The sequence below is a fragment of the Bos mutus genome, chromosome 22, assembly GCF_027580195.1.
Source record: "Bos mutus isolate GX-2022 chromosome 22, NWIPB_WYAK_1.1, whole genome shotgun sequence".
Lineage (NCBI taxonomy): Eukaryota > Metazoa > Chordata > Mammalia > Artiodactyla > Bovidae > Bos > Bos mutus.
Window position 1 is genome coordinate 14,856,846 of NC_091638.1, and position 21,297 is coordinate 14,878,142.

Here is a 21,297-nt window from a genome sequence, read left to right on the forward strand (position 1 = left end):
CCCCAGGTCCTTCCCAGGCAAGAGATGCTGCTGACTTCTCCATCTCTGTGCCCTGCTGCACAGCACAGAGTCTGGCACATAGAAAACTATTAATGAATGTGAGAGGAAGGGAGGATGGGAGGGAAGAAGTGTAGAGAAAGAGAGGGGGGAGAGAGTAGAAGATGAGTAGACATGGAAGGGAAGAAGGAAAGGGAGGGCGGGAGAGAGAAAGCAAATGCTAGCATCCAAATAAGCCGAAATCGAGGAGGGGGCTGGACGCTCCTCCTTTCCTGGCTTTCCCTTGTCTCTCTATAACTCCATCCTGCTCCATCAGTGGCCAGAGTTCCCCGCGCTGTAGGGAGGAAAACCCCATTGGGTCCGCAGGGAACTCCGTCGCACCTGCGGGTCACCCAGCGCCTGAAATAGCTCCTTCAAGCTGCCGCATATCCTCGCAGGCGCCCAGGGATGCGCAGCCCTCTCCGCCTCTCCAGAAAAAACCGCCCTCCCCCAATCAAAACCTCCCTCCTCCTATCTCAGTCACTCACCAGCCACCCTACCCCACTGCCACCACCGCCACCTCCAGCCTCGATCTCACCTTCTAGAACCCTTGGAAAGAGGGCAAGGCAGCCACCTGCATTTGGTCCACAAGAAGGAGACCTTTCAGGCCGCCGCGTCAATGAACCTGCGCCTCATTCTAAGGAAGAATAAACCAAGCCCTGAGGATGCACGGTGGAGACTGGATGGTCCGATGTCAGCCGCAGAATCTTGGAAGCGAGGTATCGGAGGAAGGCGGCCCAGGTCCAGGCGTTTCTCTGTACCTCGGTTTCCCAAGCTGTAACATACGGAAGGCGGGAAGAGGAGGACTCCGGTTGTTTCAGGTCGGATGCGCGGGTTCTGGACTCGTGCGCTGGGAAACAGACCTTCCTTCTCCGCGCGATGGCGCTAGAACTTAGGTTCTACCTTCTTTCGGAGGTGCTCCGGCCCGAGACGCGCGAGGCCGCGGACATGCCATCCTTCCTGAAGCACGACCCTCGACTGGTCATGAGTGATCCGAGAGCACAGCCGGTATCAAGCGCGCCCTACTAGGCCGCCAGGGCTCAAGGAAGGCACCACGGATCAAAGAATCGGGCCTCACTTGCGCCCTAACTTCCTTTCGTGTGGCCTCTCCCGCGCGAGGGATGAGTTGGGGCGATTGAAAACGGATCAAACAGTGAGCCCCACTTATCTGGGGCACTTGCAGCCCAGAACCTTAAGCAAGTCTCGGCCGTCAGCCTGGGGCATCAAAAGTCACGTTTTGTCTTGTAGTCCGGCCCGCCTGCACCTACCCTCCGAGGTGCAGAAGTGAAAAATGGGGAGATTGGGAGGCCTACTAGAGCAGGTGGCTCTGAAGGTGAAAGAGCAGGGCGCCCTGGGGTGGGTCTCAAGGGGCATGCGGGAATGGGAGATCGCAGTCAGGCTCTTGGAAACGTCGTGAGCCAAGCACAGAAGAATGGGGCATTTGGGCTCTCGGGATTCCCGGAGATGCGGTCCCAGGGGACGAAGGTCTACCCACACCTCGCGATTGAGGACTGAAGTGCGAGACTGGCGGGGGGAGCGCGCAGACTCCCTACTAGCCAGGGCGCCCCCCAGCCCCGCCCCACACCTGCGCGGCCGCCCCGCCTCTACCGAGCCATTGGCTAGACCCGCCGCCCGTCAGACGAGCCCCCAGGGCCCGCCCACGCCCCCGCCCCCGCTCGGAGCGGCGCCTCATAGCGCCCGGACCACCTAGGCAGCGCCACTCTGTCAGGCTCCCCGCCGTCGGCCGCGTGGTGCGCCGCCCGCCTGCCAGTTACCGGCGCGGGGCCGCCCGCCGCCGGCTCGGGGCGGACCATGCGCCCTACATGCCCGCCGCCCGCCCGCTGGTTCTGCTTGCTGACCGGCGCCCTCGTCTGCGTCCTCGGCCCCGCGGTGAGTGTCCGCCGGGCAGCCCGGAGTCCCGGGAGCTGGGGGTGGAGAAGGGGTGACAGGAGCCCGGCTGTGTGCTCACGTCTGTATGGAGGGGATAAGGGGCGCGGAGCATGGTCTCTTCGCTGCGCCTGAGACCGGATCTAGACCCGAGGGAGGGGTAGGGTCTCCCTCGCGCCTAGTCCCTTCCCGCGCAGTCTGGAGCCCGTTCTGCGTCAGAATCTGGGACACTCGTAGAGGGGCGGCGGGAAAGAGCTGGCTCCAAACTTGCCTTGCGTGTAACGGCTGTGGGTTGGCGAAGTCAGTGAATGCAGGGTCGGGGACTGCGGGCCACTGAAATGGAAGGTCTGGTAGACAGTAGGTTAGGGGGAGGCTGTGAGGGTCGTCGTTGTGTGCTGTGCCCGCCGGAAGGTGTCTGTGGGGCATTAAGTTACTTGTAGGAGTGACATTCAGCAGCAGACCAAGCACTGAGCGCCCTCCACCCCCGGGGGGAAGGGGCTTTGGGGATCAGGTGACTGGCAGGCAGACCCTTCCTGTGCCCTCCCACTGAGCAGAGTTGAAAGAGATGGAGCCCAAGGTGCAAGGTGGTGGGCAATGAGGATTTGGGGTGGTGTTTATTGGAGAAGGCCAGACATGTGCATGGGAAGGGAGCAAATAACCAAGAAGCAGTGGCCACCCTCTTCCCTGCACTTCGGCTTCATCTCCACATGGGTGTGTGTGTGTGTACCCCTGGTGCCCATGTGTCCCATGTGTGGTTGTGCACATGTGTGTGCCTAGTGGAGGGGGGGACACTCACCTGGGCTGCAGGGCAGATTCTGGCTGAGGCAGGAGATGCATGAGTCATCTTCCTATAAGATCAGGGAAGACCTGAAGACTACCCAAGCCCATTTTACAGATGGGCAAAGTGAGGCCCAAAGATATCAGAGCCACACCTATCCCCCACCCATCAGACCTGGACTGAAGCTGATTTCTTTCTATCCCTCCCCTGGAGCTTGAGGAATCTGTGGTTGCTGCTTGAGCAGAGCCTAAAACATGTGGGTTCCAGGTGGCTGGTGGGTGGATGGAGTATATGGGTCATCTATAGTCTCTTCTGTCCCATGAGGATCTCCCTGACCATCACCTCCACCAGGGAAGGAATCTCTGTTTCCATCTCGCTAATGTGCTGCACACTTGGGCTGGGATGCTCATTGCTTGTCCTGGAAGCAGACATTATGACAATTGGCATAATTCTTCTCTCACTGATAGCTATGGTGAGACCCACCTTCTGAGCTCTCAAAGCCCCACCAAGTTCTGGCCCTAAAGGCATACTCTGGCAACACTTACAGCCTCTCAGGGTCACAGAGCTTCCAGGCCTCACCAGCAACCCTCTGGCTCTCCCACCCCTGAGCTCTGACCACTCAAATTTTCCATGGATGAACCAGGGATCTTGGGACCACCACTGGCACCACATTCTCCCATTGCTGGAGGCTTCTCAGTCTAGGGGCAGACTGGTTTCAGTGGGGTCCCCTCTCCAGCAACTTCTGTCCCCCACCTCATGAGACAGTTCAAGCCTTGGTCTTGCCATGCCTCCCCTCCCCTGTCTTTCCACATCTTATTTGGTTAGTTCCCAACTCCAGCTCCTCCTCCAGACAGCCTTCCCTGATTGTTCCAACCCACTGTGCCCTTCCCACTCTGACCTCACTCTTCAACCCTAGCCTGGGGCTTTTTGACCATCCCATGGGATCAAGGCCTAAGGTCTCTCACCCTCCTCATGTCCCCTACAGCCCAGTGCAGGGCTGGGCCCGCAGAGGGAGGAGAAGGGACTCACCCAGGAGTCGATGAGAGCAGGCTGGAATGAGGGGCCCCTATTTCCCTCTCTACTTCTCCCTTCTCCACACAAGCCACCACTTGCTCCCATACCAAATAGACACCAGGCAATCCTGCTTCAGCCAGACTCGGGGAAGCGGGGTAGTGTGTTATCAGAGTCATAAAATGGCAGCTGCAAAGTTCAGTTTGAAGACCCAAGGCCGTATCACTCCTGTTTATAGAGCCCTGACCTCAGCCTGAGAAGAGGAAATTTCTGAACAGGGAAGCCAAAAAGGAAAGAAAACCTCCAGTGTCTCAGAAGAGGAAGTCTTCCCCAAGGCCACCCTTCAAGCTTTCCATTGCCCCTACCCCCTGGAGAGTAGGCACAGGAGCTCCTCATTGGTAGCAGAACTGCTCAGGCCAGTGCCCAGCCCAAGGGCGGAGACAGGAGGTGTCATAGAGAAGGGGCAGACCCATGCCCTGCCCTAGGAAGATTCTCCAGCTAGTAGCAGAGAGCGGAGCCAGCGACCCAGGAGAACCAGCCCAGCCAGATGTGGGCTGCAGCCTCTCAGAACTGGGGTAATGGTCGCTCAGAGGAGCGGTCAGGGAAAGCTCCCTGGAGGAGGTAGGGCAGTCCCTAAAGAGTTTGACCAAATGATCCAGTCTTCCACCTGAGACTATGAGACAGCCTCTATTGGCAGGACCAATGGGCCTGTCCCCAGAAGGAGGAGGAAGCCCTCAGCTCCCCCTACCCCGCTGCCCAGAGGCTGGGTTGGCCCAGGGATTCAGAGGGACCTGGTTCCTCTGACTTCTCTCTGAGACTTAATGGCCGTCTCCTGAAAGCTTCACCTTGCCATAGGCCTCCTGCCCCAGCCATCTGCTTCCAGCTGCTCCAGGAGCTTCCATGGCTACCCAGCAATCCCGGCCCCTAGCCAGCCACCTGTGGTGTTTAGGAAACACGGCTACAGAGGGGTCAAGTCTCCTCCTTAAGTTGAGTGAGCGTGTGAGTTAGGCCTGCCCAAGGCTCCCAGGGGTGGGGGGTGGGCAGGGCTGTGCTGGAAGATCGAGCTCCCATCTTAGGTTTCCACTGTCCCATGCTGCCCTGACATCCATCTTTCCAGACATTTCTAGAACTTCCAAGATGAGTAGCCTGAGCTGTGTCCTCAGCGCACTCCATGGCCAGTTGACCTGGAGAACATGTTTCCTCTCTGTGGAAGGGCCTCTGTTTCCTCATCACAAAAAGGAGGGTGAGAACCTTGGCCCAACATGCAGGAGAAATGGGAAAAGAGGCCAGCTCCACCTTGGCTGGAGCCACGTCTTCCCCACCCCACCCCATCCCACCCCATCTCACCCCAGCCTCACAACTGACTATGAAAAGGGCTTGGCCTTCCAGTCAGGACTTCTGTGGTTGAAGGATATGAGAGTGCTGTGTGAACTGTGTGGCAGGTTGTTCCTTCCTCTGGATCCCCAGCCTGGGAGCCTTGTGGACCCTTCTTCAGCTCTCTCTTGTTCCCCTTGCCCAGGAGTTTCCAGGGAAGGCAGGAGTCCTGGGCACAGGGGTGGTATGTCCTCTTGAGTGGCCAGACAATATGGGGCATGAGGTTCCAGGCCCAGGCAGGTGACAAGTCCTCTTAGGGAGGACTGGATGATGGGCCCTTCCGCATGGTGGCAGCCTCATGGCAATCCAGCCTGAGGAGCCTGCCACTTACAGGAACTCCTCACTGTGCCCCTCTGGCTGTGGATGCAGGAATGGGGTCTGGGGACTAGACAAAACCTCATCCCTTCCTCCTTGCTCCATCTTCTCAACCTCCTAGATTCCTCCTTTTCCTGTCTGACCTCCCCAACACAAAGCTGTTCTCACTGTACCAAGGAAAATGTGCAGTGTGTGCAAGCTCTCTCACATGCCTTAGATGTATTTCAGAAAAAAAAGAAATACAATCTAATCTCTCTGCCACATTATGGGTTTTTTAAAACTTTTATTGTGAACATTTTCAAGCATATAAAAAAACGTAGAGCAAGTAGTATAATGAACATGGAAATGCCCATTTCCGGGAGTGATGTCACCAAAAACAGCAGTATAGGAATTTCCAATGTTTGTCCACTCCAAATTTCTAGATTTGAAAGTTATTAACCATTAATATTTGCACCATTTGCTCTTTTGGTTGAAGTATTTGAAAATATGTTATAGATATCATAGGCCAAATTATTTTAAGATGCATCTCTAAAATCAAGGATATTTTCCTGTATACCATCATCACTCCTAATAAAATTAACAGGGATTCCTTAATAGCTTATATTCAATAGCTGATGTCCCCCAGTAGCATTTAATCAAGCATCACAAGATGTGTGGTGATATTATCAGGGGGGAAGAAGGGTGTTGCATTTACTGCAAGGAACTTTCCTGCCTGTGCCATGATGGGACTGTATAGTGAGCTGGCAGGTGGGTGAGGGGAAGAGCAGGGGGCCTTGAGCAGGTGGGTGGGCAGCAGGCTAGATTTCACCAGACAGGGCTCAATCTTATCTGCACCCCTTCTCATGTGGTTCATGATGTGAAGGTCTGTGTCTCCCAGGGAGTGCCTCCGGCCACCTTGAAAACAAGTTCTTCCTGCCCAGGGGAAGGTAAGAGGGGTGAGGGGAGAGGAAGAGGTCACCAGCCAACATGTCAAGGACTCATGGCTCCAGGTTCTGGTGCCCTGCTTTCTGCAGTTGAGCAGACACCAACATCACCCACAGACACCATGTTTGAAACTGAGTGTTATTTCTGCAGTGGTACCCAGGATGACTTTCAAAAGACAGAGGATTGAAACCTGAGTCCCTACTGCCCCTGCTTAGCAAAGTGACCTCATGGTAACAAAGGTAGTAAAGGCCCTCTTCATGGTGATCCTCTGCAAAAAAACCTGAAAGGCTTCGTGGCCCTCAGTAAACCTCACAAGAAGGGCCTTTTAATGGGTCCAGGCTTAACACCAAGCTGAACTCCTTTGCATCCTAATAATGAGAGCCCTTATCCTGGTATCACCTTGAACTGCGGAAAGTTCTTTCTTGCCCCAGACCCAAGCTTATGTCCCTATGTCTCCCTCTTTTTCTTACCCTCAACCCCCCAGCACAAGTTCTCACTCCATCCTCCTACTCCCTAGAGTTCAACCTTCCCCAGGACTTTTATTTATTTTTTGGCCGTGCTGCCAAAAATGTGGCATGTGGGATCTTAGTTTCTGGACTAGGGGTCAAACTTTTGCCCCTTGCATTGGAAGCACAGAGTCTTAAGCACTGGACCATCAGGAATGTCCAGCCTTCCCAGGATTTGCAGAGACGAGAGGCTTTGGACTATTGGCCAAAGAACGTGAAAATACAGGGAGGGTAAGAGAATCAGACAGCAATAGGGGGCAAAGGAGAACCAGGCTTGAGACCTCTCCTCTGGTGGACACCGCTGCCACTTGTCAGTGGGAAGGACATTCAGGCTGCCTGGGTGCTGTCATTGTTGCCACTTCTACAGATGAACTGAGGTGACTTGCTCAAGTTCGCCCAGCCAGGAAGTGGCCAAAAGTCTGCTTTCAGAACTCGTGGACTTAACTAGGCTATGCCATCTTATAAGAGTAACTATTTCTTCCAAAGTGGCTATGGCATGCCATACGCTGCCCTGGGACTTTAGAGATAGGTTTTAATTAATGAGATGTACACATCAGAAGTGATAGCTCAGGGAATTGTCTCACACATGTACACCTGTGTAGCCACCACCCAGATCAACCTATGATACCTTCCTATCAGCCCAGCAGACTCCCTTGTTTCTCTTCCCACTAAGATAATCATCTCTACTTCCTCTTGTGCCCTCTGAAAAGGCGGGAGCCTATTTCTCCTCTTTTCTGTGACCTCTGGATCCCATGATTTACCTCACCTTCCTGTGCCCGCCCCGACTCTTTTCTCCTCCTCCTCCTCTCCTCTCCACCCTCACTTCTTCCTTGACTACAAGATCTGCAACTCCTCACCAGTTTAAACACAGAAACCAAAATGAAGGGGACATCCGGGAAACTGGTTTGCGGTCTTATGTACCTTTGATCACACTGCTTTCTCTCTGAGTCCTCAGTTTCCCCGCATGACCCTTTGATGCTCCATTATTTCAGTGGTGGTAGGGAGGGGCTTAAGTAAATCGTGGGATGTAACATGGTAATGGGAGCCTCTGCTCTCTCTGCTCCCTTTCCACGGCTTTTTCCAACTATCCCTAGCAGGAAAAAAAAAAAAGAGAGAGAGAGAGAGAGCCCTCCTTTGACAAACCTCGGAAACACAGATCATCCACGGTGGCCCCCAGTGCTTGGTACCTTACAGGCAGGAATTTCTCCTGTTTCATAGATTCCAGCCTGTTGCATTTTAGATGCTTTCACAGACTAGCTGCTCCTCGGAGGGACTCATGTGCCCCCACCACCCAGCTGTCTTCCTTGGCTTCTTCTGCCATAGTTCTCTGGCCCTGGGTGAAGCAGGGGCTTCTCATCCAGGCCAGTAGCTGTGGTCTCAAGCTTCCCTTGAGGGGAGTTGGGTATGGCCCCCAACACCTGAGGTGGGCTCACCCCTCTCTTGCTAAGCCCCCAGCACCTAACAGCTAGAACTCCCAGCATCTTCCCCCTTTGCCCCACCTCAGCCTTTACCCCAGATCTCAGGGGGCCCCATTAGGAGGAGAAAGCAAAGCTCTCTCCCAAGCCCCTTACTGTGGGAATAGACAGGAAGGGGTGTCCTGAGCAGGTGGAGTTAACAAGACATGGCTAATCCAGACCCCCAGCCAGACACTCAGGACTATACTGCAAATCCCCAGGCAGTTACCTCCCACATGCAGCCAACAAAATGGCAGGAGACACAGGATCAGAACCGCAAAGATGCTAGGGACTTCTTCATCTTGCCTGAATCCCTTCTTCTGGGCTCAGGAATGCCTGTCACAAAGAAGGTAGTGGGGAACTAGACTGGGCTGAAGCTCTCATCTTAACCCAACTGCAAAGTGAGGGCTTCCCAGGTGGCTCACTGATAAAGAATCCACCTTCCAAGCAGGAGACACAGGTTCGATTCCTAATCTAGGAAGATTCCCCTGGAGAAGGAAATGGCAACTCACTCCAGTATTCTTGCCTAGAGAATTCCATGGACAGAAGAGCCTGGTGGGCTACAGTCCATGGGGTCACAAAAGAGTCGGACACAACTGAACAACTAAACAAGGTTGGACTGCGTTTGAGCCCCACTTTCTCCTCTCCACATGAAGTGGCAGGAGACAAGTTAGGAGATGTAGGCAGTGGTGGGGTTTGGAAGGGTTGGAGTGCCATTTTGATGTACGGGCTTTGACTCCTAGGACCATCAGAGATTTGATGCAGGAGAATGAGAATGAAGACACACGGTTTACAAAGATCCCTCAGGTTGCAGGTGGTGGGGCTGAAAGCTTCTACACTAGTCCAAGCAGGGACTGATGAGCCCTGGCCCCTGTCCACATCTCCAAACTTGTTTCCTGATGCTTCCAGCACCCCTTACTGAAGCCACATCAGACCTCTTGCAAACTTGACTGTGTTAGGCATTTTCCTGCCTCTGTGCTTCTGCACACACTGTTCCTACTTTCTGGAATGTCCTTAGTTCAGTTCAGTCAGTTCAGTTGCTTAGTCGTGTCCAACTCTTTGCAACCCCATGAATTGCAGCACGCCAGGCCTCCCTGTCCATCATCAACTCCTGGAGTTCACTCAGACTCACGTCCATCGAGTCGGTTATGCCATCCAGCCATCTCATCCTCTGTTGTCCCCTTTTCCTCCTGCCCCCAATCCCTCCCAGCATCAGAGTCTTTTCCAATGAGTCAACTCTTCGCATGAGGTGGCCAAAGTATTGGAGTTTCAGCTTTAGCATCATTCCTTCCAAAGAAATCCCAGGGCTGATCTCCTTCAGAATGGACTGGTTGGATCTCCTTGCAATCCAAGGGACTCTCAAGAGTCTTCTCCAACCCCACAGTTCAAAAGCATCAATTCTTCGGTGCTCAGCTTTCTTCACAGCCCAACTCTCACATCCATACATGACCACTGGAAAAACCATAGCCTTGACTAGAATGTCCTTACTCCACCTCTAATTATCAGACTCTTACACAACCTCAAAGGCCCACTACTGCCCATTCTCTGAATCCCACACACCAGCTATATCCCTTCCCTGGGGCCATAGACTTGGCTGTATCTGGCTGGGAATTTTCTAATTTTGTGTGTCTGGAGTCCAGCAGGATAATGAGGATGTTTAGAATAGGAAAATATATAGAAGAGGAAGTTCAAAGTCTGCCCAAATTCCTCAGTGATAAGGCTAGAGGAAGCTGCCCTGGCCCTGTCCTCCAAAGGGCAATGGTTGACCAGATGGCCCGAGGCAAGCCCACAGAGAAGGATTGATGCTGTCCAGACCAGTGGTCAGAGACTTAGGTCCTTTGGGAAATGTGCATTGCTGACTGACCTCTGGTCCCTCTTTGGGTCTCTATTTCCTCTACCATTCTCCAGATGGGGCCCAATACTCGGCCATGGTGAAAGCAGAACTCCTCTTCTAGACCACCTCCACTTTACTCAGAGATATCCCAGGCGACCCCAAGGGCTCCTGCCCTGCTTCTACATAGTGCCTCTCAGGAGAGACTCTGTTACTGTGCTTCTGGGGGAGCAGAGTTGCTTACAGAAGTTAACCCCGCAGTCTGCACCCTCAGAGAGTAGCAAGCAGAAACTGCCAGGAGCCCTGAGATGCCCTCAGTGATTAGAAAACAAATGTGTCCTGGCAAACAGCAGGGCCATAGCCCAGGCTTATGAGGGCTCAGCAGGGACTTCGCTAGTGGTCCAGTGGTTAAGACTCCATTCCCAATGGAGGGGGCCTGGGTTTGATCCCTGCTCAGGGAACTAGATCCCACATGCCACAACTAAGAGTTCACATGCTGCAACTGAAGATCCTGCGTGCCAGCACTAAGATCCAGTGCAACCTACTAAGCAAATAAATATTAAAAAAAGAAAAAGAAAAGAAGGCTCAGCAAATGAGGGCATCCTTTGTCCTAGTCTCAGAGCACAAGTCTGGACTCTTGGTTACAGGGACAGAAAACTCAACTGGCTTCAGCCATACAGAAAGGTATTGGGTCATGTTGCTGGAAGCAGGGTTGGTTTCAGGCATGGCTGCATTCAAGGGCTCAGACAATGTCCAGAGGATCCCATTTTTCTCCATCTCTTTTTCCTGCCTTTAACATGCAGCTTTCATCACTGGGTTCTACTTGGCAACCAGGTGGGAGCAGTAGTTCTAGCCCCTGCATCCTCTGAGGTTTCCAGTCCAGTGGGCAAGAACAAATCCACTTACCTAATTGCTTAATCCGAGGTCCCAGGAATGAGCTTCCTGGCTCTGAGGAGTGAATTGGACCATGTGCCAGGCACTATGGCCAGGAACACTAACTGACTTAAGTCTGGTTACATGTTGATCCCCTGAGAGAGGGTTCATCAGAACCTATGGACTAGCAGTGGGGAAAGACGTGATTTCTCAGACAGAATGAGGATATGCCACCGGAGGAGTTGTAAAGAATGATAGAAGGCAGTAACTCTGATGTCTACTACTTACTATTCATCCTGCTTTCACATGGAGGAGTGCATGCTCATTCGCTTCAGTCATGTCCGACTCTTTGCGACCCCGTGGACCTTAGCCTGCCAGGCTCCTCTGTCCATGAGATTTTCCTGGCAAGAATACTGGAGTGGGTTACCATGCCCTTCTCCAGGGGATCTTCCAAACCCTGGAGTTGAACCTGCATCTCCTTCACCTCCTGCTTTGCAGGCAGATTCTTTACTTGCTGAGCCATTGGGTTTAACTAAAATTGGTTGAGGGGGTGATGGCAGCTGAAAATGGGCAGAAGAGGCAGGCAAGGCTGGGGAAGCACCAGAAGGCAGAACACACCCTGTGACTGAGGACAAGCTTGGAAGGTACCCTTGGGAGAAGTGTGCTCCAACAAAGCAAGAAAGACCAATGGTGGGACACAAGCTGGGCTGGCCAAACCCCAGATTCCTCTTCCAGAGTCCACCTCCGGGATCCCTCTGGCCACCCTTGTTCCTATGCCCCAGCAGGATGAACCAACACAAATCCCTTAAGACAAAGCTCCATGAGAATCTTCGACACTTTGGGGAAAGAGGGGAAGCATGTGACCCAGCACCCAGACCTCACTCACCCATGAGCCATTAGCATGAAAGCCACACAGAGAATGTGGGTTCCATCTCGGACTGTTAACTCTACCAGTCAGTTAGGGTAAAAATATTAGCTAGTAAGTCATTTAAAGGACTTCTCTGGTAGCTCAGCTGGTAAAGAATCCGCCTGCAATGCAGGAGACCTTGGTTCAATTCCTGGTTCAGAAAGATCCCCTGGAGAAGGGATAGGCTAGCCACTCCAGTATTCCTGGGCTTCCCTTGTGGCACAGATGGTGAAGAATCCACATGCTATGCAGGAGACCCGAGTTTCATCCTTTGGATGGGAAGAGCCCTTAGAGGAGGGCATGGCAACTCACTCAAGTATTTTTGCCTGGAAAATCCCCATGGACAGAGGAGCCTGGCAAGCTACAGTCCATGGGGTCACAAAGAGTCGGACACAACTGAGCGACTAAGCACAAGTCATTTAAAAGCTGACATATGGAAAGTAACACAGATCTATTATGGAGCATGATACAGTTGTTCATGTAACTGTTTAAAAGAAAAGGTATGAGATTTAAGATTGTGGTCCTGCACCTTTGGAGTCGCGTGCTTACAGTGGGACTGACTTGTCTAGAGCAATGGTTACAGTCACACCCTTGGTGCCTAGGGGCCAGACAGGGATCTCCTTAAAAGAAGGAAATAAGGGGAACCTCCCAAAACACCTGTGCTCTCCCCAAAACCCTACTGCAAGAAGCCTTAGAGTCATCAGGGGAGGGGGCCGAAGTCCATTTGGCCCTTAGGGAAACTGAGGGCCAAGACCTTGTTCCAGGGTGAGGGGGGCAAGCTGGAAGAGACACTAAGAAATTCTGATTCTGGAGCAATCTTGCGGGACTCTCCCCACAGCCATGTTGGGGACTGTGGCATTCTTCTCCCTGGGCAGAGATGAGGAAGTGGGGTGGCAGCCACTTCCCTAATGCCAAAAAGACTGGCAGAAACTGCCACCAGCCCAGTGGTTCCTTTACTGAGGCCTTTACCACACCTTTCTCCACAAGACCTGACTCCCAAGACCTGTTTTTTCCGGCTATTCTTGGGCAGCTGTCATCCCTACTCACATGTCTGCCCCAATGCCAATATCTCCCTGGCACACAGGTTTGACTTTACCCTTAATCCCTGGCCAGGGCACAGCGGAGGGAGGGGAAAAGCCTGGGCTTCTTGGTGACCTCTGTGAGAGGAGGCCTGGTTGGATCATGAGCCATTCTAGAGGGGCCTCTTACTTCTTGAGACTTCCCTCACCCTCACTAGATCTGCTAGAGCTTGAATTATTCAGAAGCTAAGAAGCAGGGTGGAGGGTCTGGTCAAGGAGGACCACCATTCCCTTCCCAGACCGGTGACCCGGGGAAGAAGCACAGGCTCCAGGAATGGGGACAGAGGATGAAAAATGGAGCCAGACTCCTGGACTCCTCCCAGGCCTGGCTCCGAGAACCAGAAGGGTCCAACTCAGAACAAGGTAGCACCTGCTGGGCCCCACTCATCCACAGAGACTGAAACAGGGACCCAGGGCTCCCAGCCTAAGCTGGAGGTCCAGTGGGCCAGCTCTGGGCTCCAGGGAGAGGCCCTCTGACCTCTGTCCAGAGTTGTGCCACCCACAGAGACGGTGTTGTTACAGCCACAGTACTGCTGGAGCCAGCAGGAAGCCATGACAGGGCCCTCACAGCAGAGGGCTTTTCAGGGGACACTGGATAAGAGTTTGGGGTCAGATCTAGGTCAAGCTCAGACTTCAGTCTAAGGTTGAGTTCAGACTGGGGCCAGGGTTCAGTCTGGAACTTGGGTTAGTCCGGTGACTGGGCCTTGCTTAGCCCCACGCTCCTGGAGCCCCTGGACGGACAGGTAGGCTGTGGATGAATGAGGCTGACGGGTCCCCCTCCCTGTCTCCCTCCCCCAGGGCGGCTGGGCGGTGGGGCTGCAGCAGGAAGAGTGTGACTATCTACGGATGATTGCGGTACAGCACGAACAGTGCCTGGAGGAGGCGCAGCTGGAGAATGAAACAGCAGGTGAGGCCCCTGGTGGCAAGAGAGAACCCTCCTCCCTCCATGTAGCCCACCTCCCTCTCATCGTGAGCCCTGCTCCACTCTCAGGTTGAGGCTGCCTAGCGACAGGGCCATCGGATCACCTGGTATCACCCTCTGGTCTTCACTTGTGCTCCCCACGTTTGGCTCAGCAACTGTGGGGTAAGAATGGAAGGAAATAGAGGGCTTCCTTTAAGAGCTGTTGCTGGAGCCAGACTCTCAAGGGCGGGCAGGATGTGGAGAAGCAGTCTGGGAAGTCAGAAGGTGCCAAGGCCGACTGCCTGTGGCGGGTGGGGAGTGGGTGTAGAGTTCATGCCTCTCTGGGAGGGGGAGGGGCTGAAGCAGTGGGGTGCCTGGGCTAGCTCTGGGTCTCTCTCCCAGAGGTCACCTCCCTGAAGCTGGGGTTACAGCTACAGAGCAGCCTGGCTCAAGAGCAGGGAGCATTTGTTCTTCCTGGCTCCCCTGTCCTCCCATCTCACTGAGGCTGACAGTCATGAACCCCAGCCTAAGTCCCTCCTCCTGGGCTCTGGTTCCCACCTCCTACAGCACTGAGTGTGTGCAGCATCACAGACGGCCTTTGCCTCTCCCAGCTCTCAAGGAAGGATGGCCCTCTCTCTCCCAGGGCCCTGAAACTATGGCCCTGTCTCCCAGGGCCCTGAAACTATGGCCCAGACCTGCCTACAGTTTGTACGCCCCCCTGCCCCTGCCTCTGGGGCAGGAAGTCAAGACCAGGCTGCACACAGCTTTGGAAAGTCTCAACAGTGAGATCCAGGATCATGGGCAGCCCGGAGAGGCCCAGACACCAGACTCTAGGCCCCACTAGAGCACCTCCCAGGCCCGGAGGCAGGCCACCCTTGTGATCCCAATGAGGTCATTGCTGGCGCAGGGTGCCTGTAGGAAGCCAACACTCTCACCAGGCAGTCGGCCTGAGATGCAGAGGAGGCCATGAAGGGTCTGTGGGCGGTGAGTCTGCCCCATGATCTTGTGCAGGACTCTGCGTGTTCGTGCACATCTGGCTGTGCACTCCTGGCCCATGTCTGTCTAGGGCTGCATCTGTGCCTCTGGAGCCTGTGTCTGACTCTGAGCGTCTTTGTATGTTGGAGGCATATGTCTGTGTAAGCCTCGACCTGCCTGGATATGTCTGCCTGGTGTGTGGTGTGTGTGTGTGTGTGTGTGTGTGTGTGTGTGTGTGTGAATGTCTGTGGTATGCTCAGTTGTGTCTATACACGTGTGTCCGTGAGTTGTGTGTGTCTCTCTGTGCCTGTGTTTGCTTATGTCTGGTTCTTCCATGTTCAAGTAAGCGTACCTGGATGCATGTTTACATGTGTGTCTGTGATTCTATGTGCCAGGGAATGCTTGTCAGCGTGTGTCTGTGCACACACATCTATAGAATGACACAGCAGAGGCCCCCACCCTGCCTCGCCATCCCCCACCCAGGCTGAGCTTTCTTTCCCATTGAGGTTGCAGCCCCACTGTGGGCACACATAGCCAGCCTGGGCCCTGGGTCTCTGTGGGCCTGGTGACATGTGCAGTGGGACCTGTGTGGCCTCCCTGGGGCAGACACACAGAGAATACTCCCGGGCCCAGCTCACAACCACAGGCACCCCAGATGCCCAGCATTTTCTTGGCTGTCACCCCTCTCAGCTTCCTGACCCTGCTCTCTCCTGCAGGAAGCCTCCCTGACCAGGTACCGGCCCCTCTTCCTTGGCTCCCCCCAGCCCCACCCGGTCCACCAGCCTGTGCCCCAGCAGTTTACAGCCCAGCCCTGGTGGTACTGAGATTCCTTGAGGCCAAGTGTGGCCACCCTGGGGGCATAGAGCCCAGGCTCCCTCCTCTCTGTGCCACTTCCGGTGAAGTTGAGCTCAGGACACCCAGTTCTGAATCCATTCCTGATCCGGGTGGCAACTGGAAATCTAGAGAGCCTGAAGCCTGGCAAGAACCCAGACACAATAGCAGGCCTGCAAACCAGGGCATGCCCAGCATTGTTAGGGCTATCCACAGACCAGCCAAGCAGAATTCCCAGAGAAAGGGTCTCGAGTCCTTCGGACCAGGCAGAGGGCAAGCAGTTTGCCGGAGACCTGGAGCTAGTTGTGTAATGACTCTATCCCTCAGTTGCTTGTCTGTAAAATGGGAGGGTTAAATAAGTTCTTAGCATAAAGAGGGTAGAACAATGTCTCCCACATATAAAGGCTGCATAAGTGTTTGCTGATGATACCATTAACAGGATCTAGCAAGGTTTGACTGACAGCTACATGGCCTCCAGAGATGTGGGCACAGGGATGGAAGAGAGACGGGAGCCCTAGTGAGGCCGCAAAAGACTCAGGATAGGACGGGTGGTAGCAGATGGGGTCCCCAAGGCAGGGAGCCTGTGCTCTCTGACCAGGCCCCGAGATCCAGGCGTTCTCAGCCTTCAGGGGCAGGTGCCCCCTGGCTCCTGCAGCCCCAGAAGGTACCCCTACCCTCCCCACTGCTGGCCCACCTTAGTATCCAGAGGCTCAAGGCTCTTCCCCGAATGGGGATGTCCTTCCGCCTCCTCTTCCCAGGCCCCGTTCTTGGGAACTCGTGAACCTTCGGACCTGGGCTGGGCTGGGTTTGGCCCAGCTGGCGTTGACTTTGGCTCAGGGGTTGGGTTTCCTGAGTAAATCTATGGGACTGGCAGTGTTGCAAAGAGACAATTAAACCTCCCTCGGGGGAGGGCATCCAGAGGAGTCCTTGTTCCTCAGGGGCACTCAGGCCCTGAACAGGCAAGACCACAGCACTGGCATCTGCCTATTCAAGCGGACCCCTAGAGACCCCACTGTGCAGGCTTCACCAGCCAAGGTGAACAGGTGCGCAGTGGAGAACACAGCCTGTGATACAGGGCTTTATCCGAATTCACTCCCTAATCACCAGCCTCTGTCACAGTTCACAATTTTATTGGATTGGAGGCATTTGTGTTGTTTTATGGTGGGCTTCTCTGGTGGCTCAGATGGTAAGTAATACACTTGCAATGCAGGAGCCCTGGCGTTCGATCCCTGAGTCAGGAAGATCCCTTGGAGAAGGGAAGGGCTATCCACTCCGGTATTCTTGCCTGGAGAATCCCATGGATAGAGGAGCCTGGTGGGCTACAGTCCATATGGTAATTTGGTGTTGTTTTATGAGTTTTATGAAGACTCCTCAAGAACTAGATAAACCCCAGTATATTCATCACCCTATCATACCCAACAGCTCTTTTTTATAACAAATATTTTCTAATGCTTCCTTTACTATTCTAAAATGAAACTTAGGACATACACCTTTTTTTTTAATGATGTCCTAATTATAACGTAAAACAAAAATAGAATAAAGACATATATAATAAAATACTGTGTACACATTCCAGCACAATCACACCAAAAGATAAGAAGACAGAGTCTAAAGGTTGTACCTATAAATATAAATTCTGGGAATGTGAGAGCTTTAAATGTAGATTGATATATACGCTGGTTGCATCACGGACCCAGGTTTATGGGCAGCATTGCCATAAGTAACGTGATTTTCCAAAACATTGAACAACTCTTAGTAAAGTTCAGAGCACAGCAAAGCCCAGCCTTCTCTCCCTTTACTTGGCTGCTTCTTTCCTGGAAAACTTGTACTGTCAAACCCGTACAATAAGTGCCTTGTGTTTATCTGTAAAATGGAGTAAGAGTCTAGCCTCTGGTCATTACAAAAGGTTTTCATCTGTGCAAACACCCAGCAACTCTTATTTGAGAGTCCCAGACGCTACACAACTCGCCGTTGTGCAGGACCGTGCAAAATGCCGGCCTGGCATCCCTGTCGCCTGTGCGTCGAATGCTGGGGAAGCCCTTCCTCACAAGCTCTGCTACAAACAAACCCCCTCCACTGTTCGAAACACACAAGGGGAGCTCTGTCTCTCACCAAAAACCATGGACCTGTAGTTATGCCTCCTTCTCCTCCCTCCCTGTCTCCCCTCTCAGACTGGAGGCTCCTCAAGGTGGGAGCCTAGACAAGGAGGAAAAGAGTGGGTGCCTGTGGGCTCAGGACCAAGGCTGGAGGCCCCTGGTGACTACGCTGACCCGTGTGTCCTCTGCCTTCACTCCACAGGCTGTGGCAAGATGTGGGACAACCTCACCTGCTGGCCAGCCACCCCTAGGGGCCAGGTGGTTGTCTTGGCCTGTCCCCTCATCTTTAAGCTCTTCTCCTCCATTCAAGGTAAGAACCTCGGTTTGAAGGGCGGGAGCTGGGTGGCAGGAGTAGAGGTGGCCGGAGTGGGGAATCACCTCTCAAGGAAGTGAGAAGGCAAAGGAGGTGCTCAAGGGGCTAGAACAATTGGGGGTGTGGGGGGCCTTCCTGGAAGAGGCTGCACTATTAGCTCTCTGAAGGGCTCATGGGATCTGATTAGCTCTTCCCAGAAAGATAAGCATGTGGGAAGGGCTCACTAAATATTTGTTCAGCGATTGATAACTGATTGGCAGTTATGACTCCCATGTTCCCATTTTGGGGGGCTGGTCTTGGTTCATTCTTTCACTACCTGGAGGCAATGATCTTCCAGACTCTGCAAACTGGCCTTTCTTGCACAACTTGTCAGGTCCTGCTTAAGTGAACGTGCGCATACAAGGTAGAAAAGAAAAGGGGGGACCTCTTCAGGAAATGGGCCGTCTTGCTACTGAATAATTAAAGGGGCTGAGGGCACATAGTCAGTCATAGTTTCATTCCGAGAATGTTCGTTAAACACCTACTGGCTTGACCAGCACTGGGCTGGACAAACGCAGCATGGGTCAGAAGGATAAAATGCTCTGTGTTCAGGGAGCTCATGTTCTAGTTGGAGACATTTAGCAAGAAAGCACATGCAAATATTGTAAGTAGTAAGCAGTGCTGGGAGAGAGAAGAGACAGAAGCAACCTAAGGCAGCTGTCCCGGCGGCCTCTACAAGGAGGTGATACTGGGACTACTGTCTGAAGACCTGGGCTGGGAAAGAGTCTCAAAGATCCTGGCCGGGGGGCAGAGGGGCGGGGGGTCGCTGAGAGGATCCACAGCCTGTGGTATGAGCCCTGAGGAAACTCAGTGGAGGCCACGTGAGCTCGGGGGAGGGAGGAGGGAACAGGGCCCAGGCAGGCAGAGGCCTGGAGGGCTGACAGGGCGTGGGCTCTCCCCTGAGTTCACTCAGAAGCCATGACAGAGGTTGCGCAGGTGACGGACACAGTCCAGTTGGGGATTTTTAACTGATAACTGGTTTCTGTGAGAAGAGAGGATTCTGGGAGTACAACCCCAGGGCAGAGGAGAGATGCTGATGGTTTGGACTTGGGTGGACGGCAAGTCAGGGGAGGGAAGAAGGAAGGTGGGGGAAGAGGGAGGGAGAGATCCAGCGTGCCCCACTCAGGTATGGGTTTGATGAGTTGGGGGAGGACAGAGGGAGGAGCAGGGCTGGGGTGGGAAGGGGTGGTGATGGACAGGACCTAGATAAGAATTGAGAGGATGAGCAAGTCTCTCCAGGTGACCTTTCCCACTCTGGGCCTATTTCCCTATTTGTAAAGTGAGAATGGGAGGGGGACCAAATCGTCTCTGTGAGGCAGTCTTGTTTTGCTCCCCAGTGCTCAGGGATGCGTGCTCAGCGGCCAAGGAGATCTGGGTGCTGTCCTTGAGGGTGGCCTCCGTGACATGCCTCAGCCACAGGCATGTCACAGTCCAGGCCAGCACCCAGCTAGCCCAACCCTCTTCCAGGGGGACCCAGCACCTGGGCAGGTAGGAGCTGAGCTCTCTGGGGCAGCTCTCATCATGCTCCCTTCTGCAGAGCCTGGCAACCAGCCTTTCTTCGGATCCCTGGAAGCACCCACTAATTGCATTCCACTCTGACACTATGCTAATTGCATCCCTCCTGAGGCTCCTCCTTCTGTCTCTGCTGGAATTGAGAAGGCAGCTCCTTCACTTGAGAACCGGAACTCCAGCCCACCATCTGGCTAACACGGAGGCCGCCAGCCTCACTGGGGCCCCCACCGAGCCCTCGGGCTGATGAGAGAAGGCAGCTTTTCCTCAGGTGGAGTCAGTCAACTGCTCACTGAGCCCACCTTGTGACAAGCTGAATAGGAAGTACACTTTACCCCTCGGTGTCCATCAGCCAGATGCCCTTGTGCAGTGAGCAACCCTCACAGCTATCCTTGGTGACTCTGAAAATGATGGTGAGGAATAGGAGACTGGGTTAGGGGCTGAATCTGTAGGGGAAAGAGGGTGTGTTTTCCTGGGCAACTAGATGAAAAAAGTGTAACCCAGGAAACTGGCCTAGCCCAGTGCCACTTCCTCTGCAAAGTCCTTCCTGCCACGGTGGCAGGAAGGAACCTCACAGCCGACTGCTCCTTCCTGGAGATTCCCCCTACCCCAGCCATCCCTCAGTTCCCTATCCAGAAAATGGGGTGACAAGCACCTCCTTCAAATGGCAGCCAGAAGGATTCACAGAAATAGTGAATAGGGAGTTACCTGGGATGCTCTGAGCACACGGCAAAGTTTGAAATATTAGACATGCGCAGTGACCCTCCCCAAGCTCAGGATAGCTTGACGCCTCCCGCCTCCTACAGCTCTGCACCTGGACACCTGAACTAAGTCCTCAGTCACGTCAGTGCAGATGAGGGTCAAAGTTACCTGGGAAGACTGTGGGGACCGCACCTGCTCTACCCTGTATCTCCTATGTGGTTTTGGAAAAGTGACCAGCCTCTTCGAGCTTGGCTCCCCAACTGTGATAATTGAGGGGCTCCAAAAAGATAATGTGCCCGAAGTGCTCTATCCAGTATACCTGGGGAAAGTTCTCAAAACGTCCGTGGTGGTGATGGTGATGGCGATGATGTTGATGGTGGCGCTGACGGTGGTGGTTCAGGTGAGAAAGCAGCTAGAAGGCAAGGATGTCAGGAGCCATCTTCTTTCTCAGTTCCTCCTCATCAGCTCGCTTCATCTCTTTCCCTAATCTTTTCTCCTCCCACCTTCTTTCTCAACTTCTTACCTCTTCCTCCTACCTGTTCTCTCTCCTCTCATCCTCTCTCCCTCTCCTTTTTCCCTCCTCCTCCTCATCTCCCTCCTCCTTCTCCCTCCCTCCCGAACAACAAGCCTGGCAGGTGGGCTCTCTTCTGGACTCGGTGTCTCTGTAAGCAGTCCTGGGATAGAGGCAAGGGGGCTCCTCTTTGTCTCCCCCATTTTCTATCCAGCCCCTCCCTGCCCTGAAGAGGGGGACCCTAGGGGGTACCCCTCACCTCACATGGCCCATTAATGGTCCTGTCCCTTGGCTGCAGCCCTGGGCCTCCAGGGGCAGAGGACAGTACACTGCCCCGGAAACCCAGCCTCAGTGGTTCAGCCCCGAGATTCTGCAATCCTGTGTGGCTCAATTCTTCTCATGCTTGCCATTGCCTGGGCAGGTGCTCCTGCCAGGAACTCCCACT

At 53.9% G+C, this 21,297-nt stretch overlaps 1 protein-coding gene across 5 annotated transcripts in view; it reads left to right on the top strand.

Annotated features, from left to right (window-relative positions):
* The first annotated feature begins 1,713 nt into the window (after nt 1–1,713).
* The window catches only part of VIPR1 (vasoactive intestinal peptide receptor 1), a 33,033-nt gene continuing 13,449 nt past the window's right edge, over nt 1,714–21,297 (top strand). For 3 of the 5 annotated variants that reach the window (XM_070359425.1, XM_070359426.1, XM_070359421.1), the window contains exons 1-3: nt 1,714–1,926; nt 13,774–13,882; nt 17,981–18,088. In XM_070359425.1, the coding sequence (XP_070215526.1) occupies nt 1,849–1,926; nt 13,774–13,882; nt 17,981–18,088 (295 nt within the window). In that variant the 5' untranslated portion in view covers nt 1,714–1,848. The remainder of the gene's footprint in view (nt 1,927–13,773; nt 13,883–17,980; nt 18,089–21,297) is intronic. The other 2 variants (XM_070359422.1, XM_070359424.1) reach the window with 2 other exon arrangements.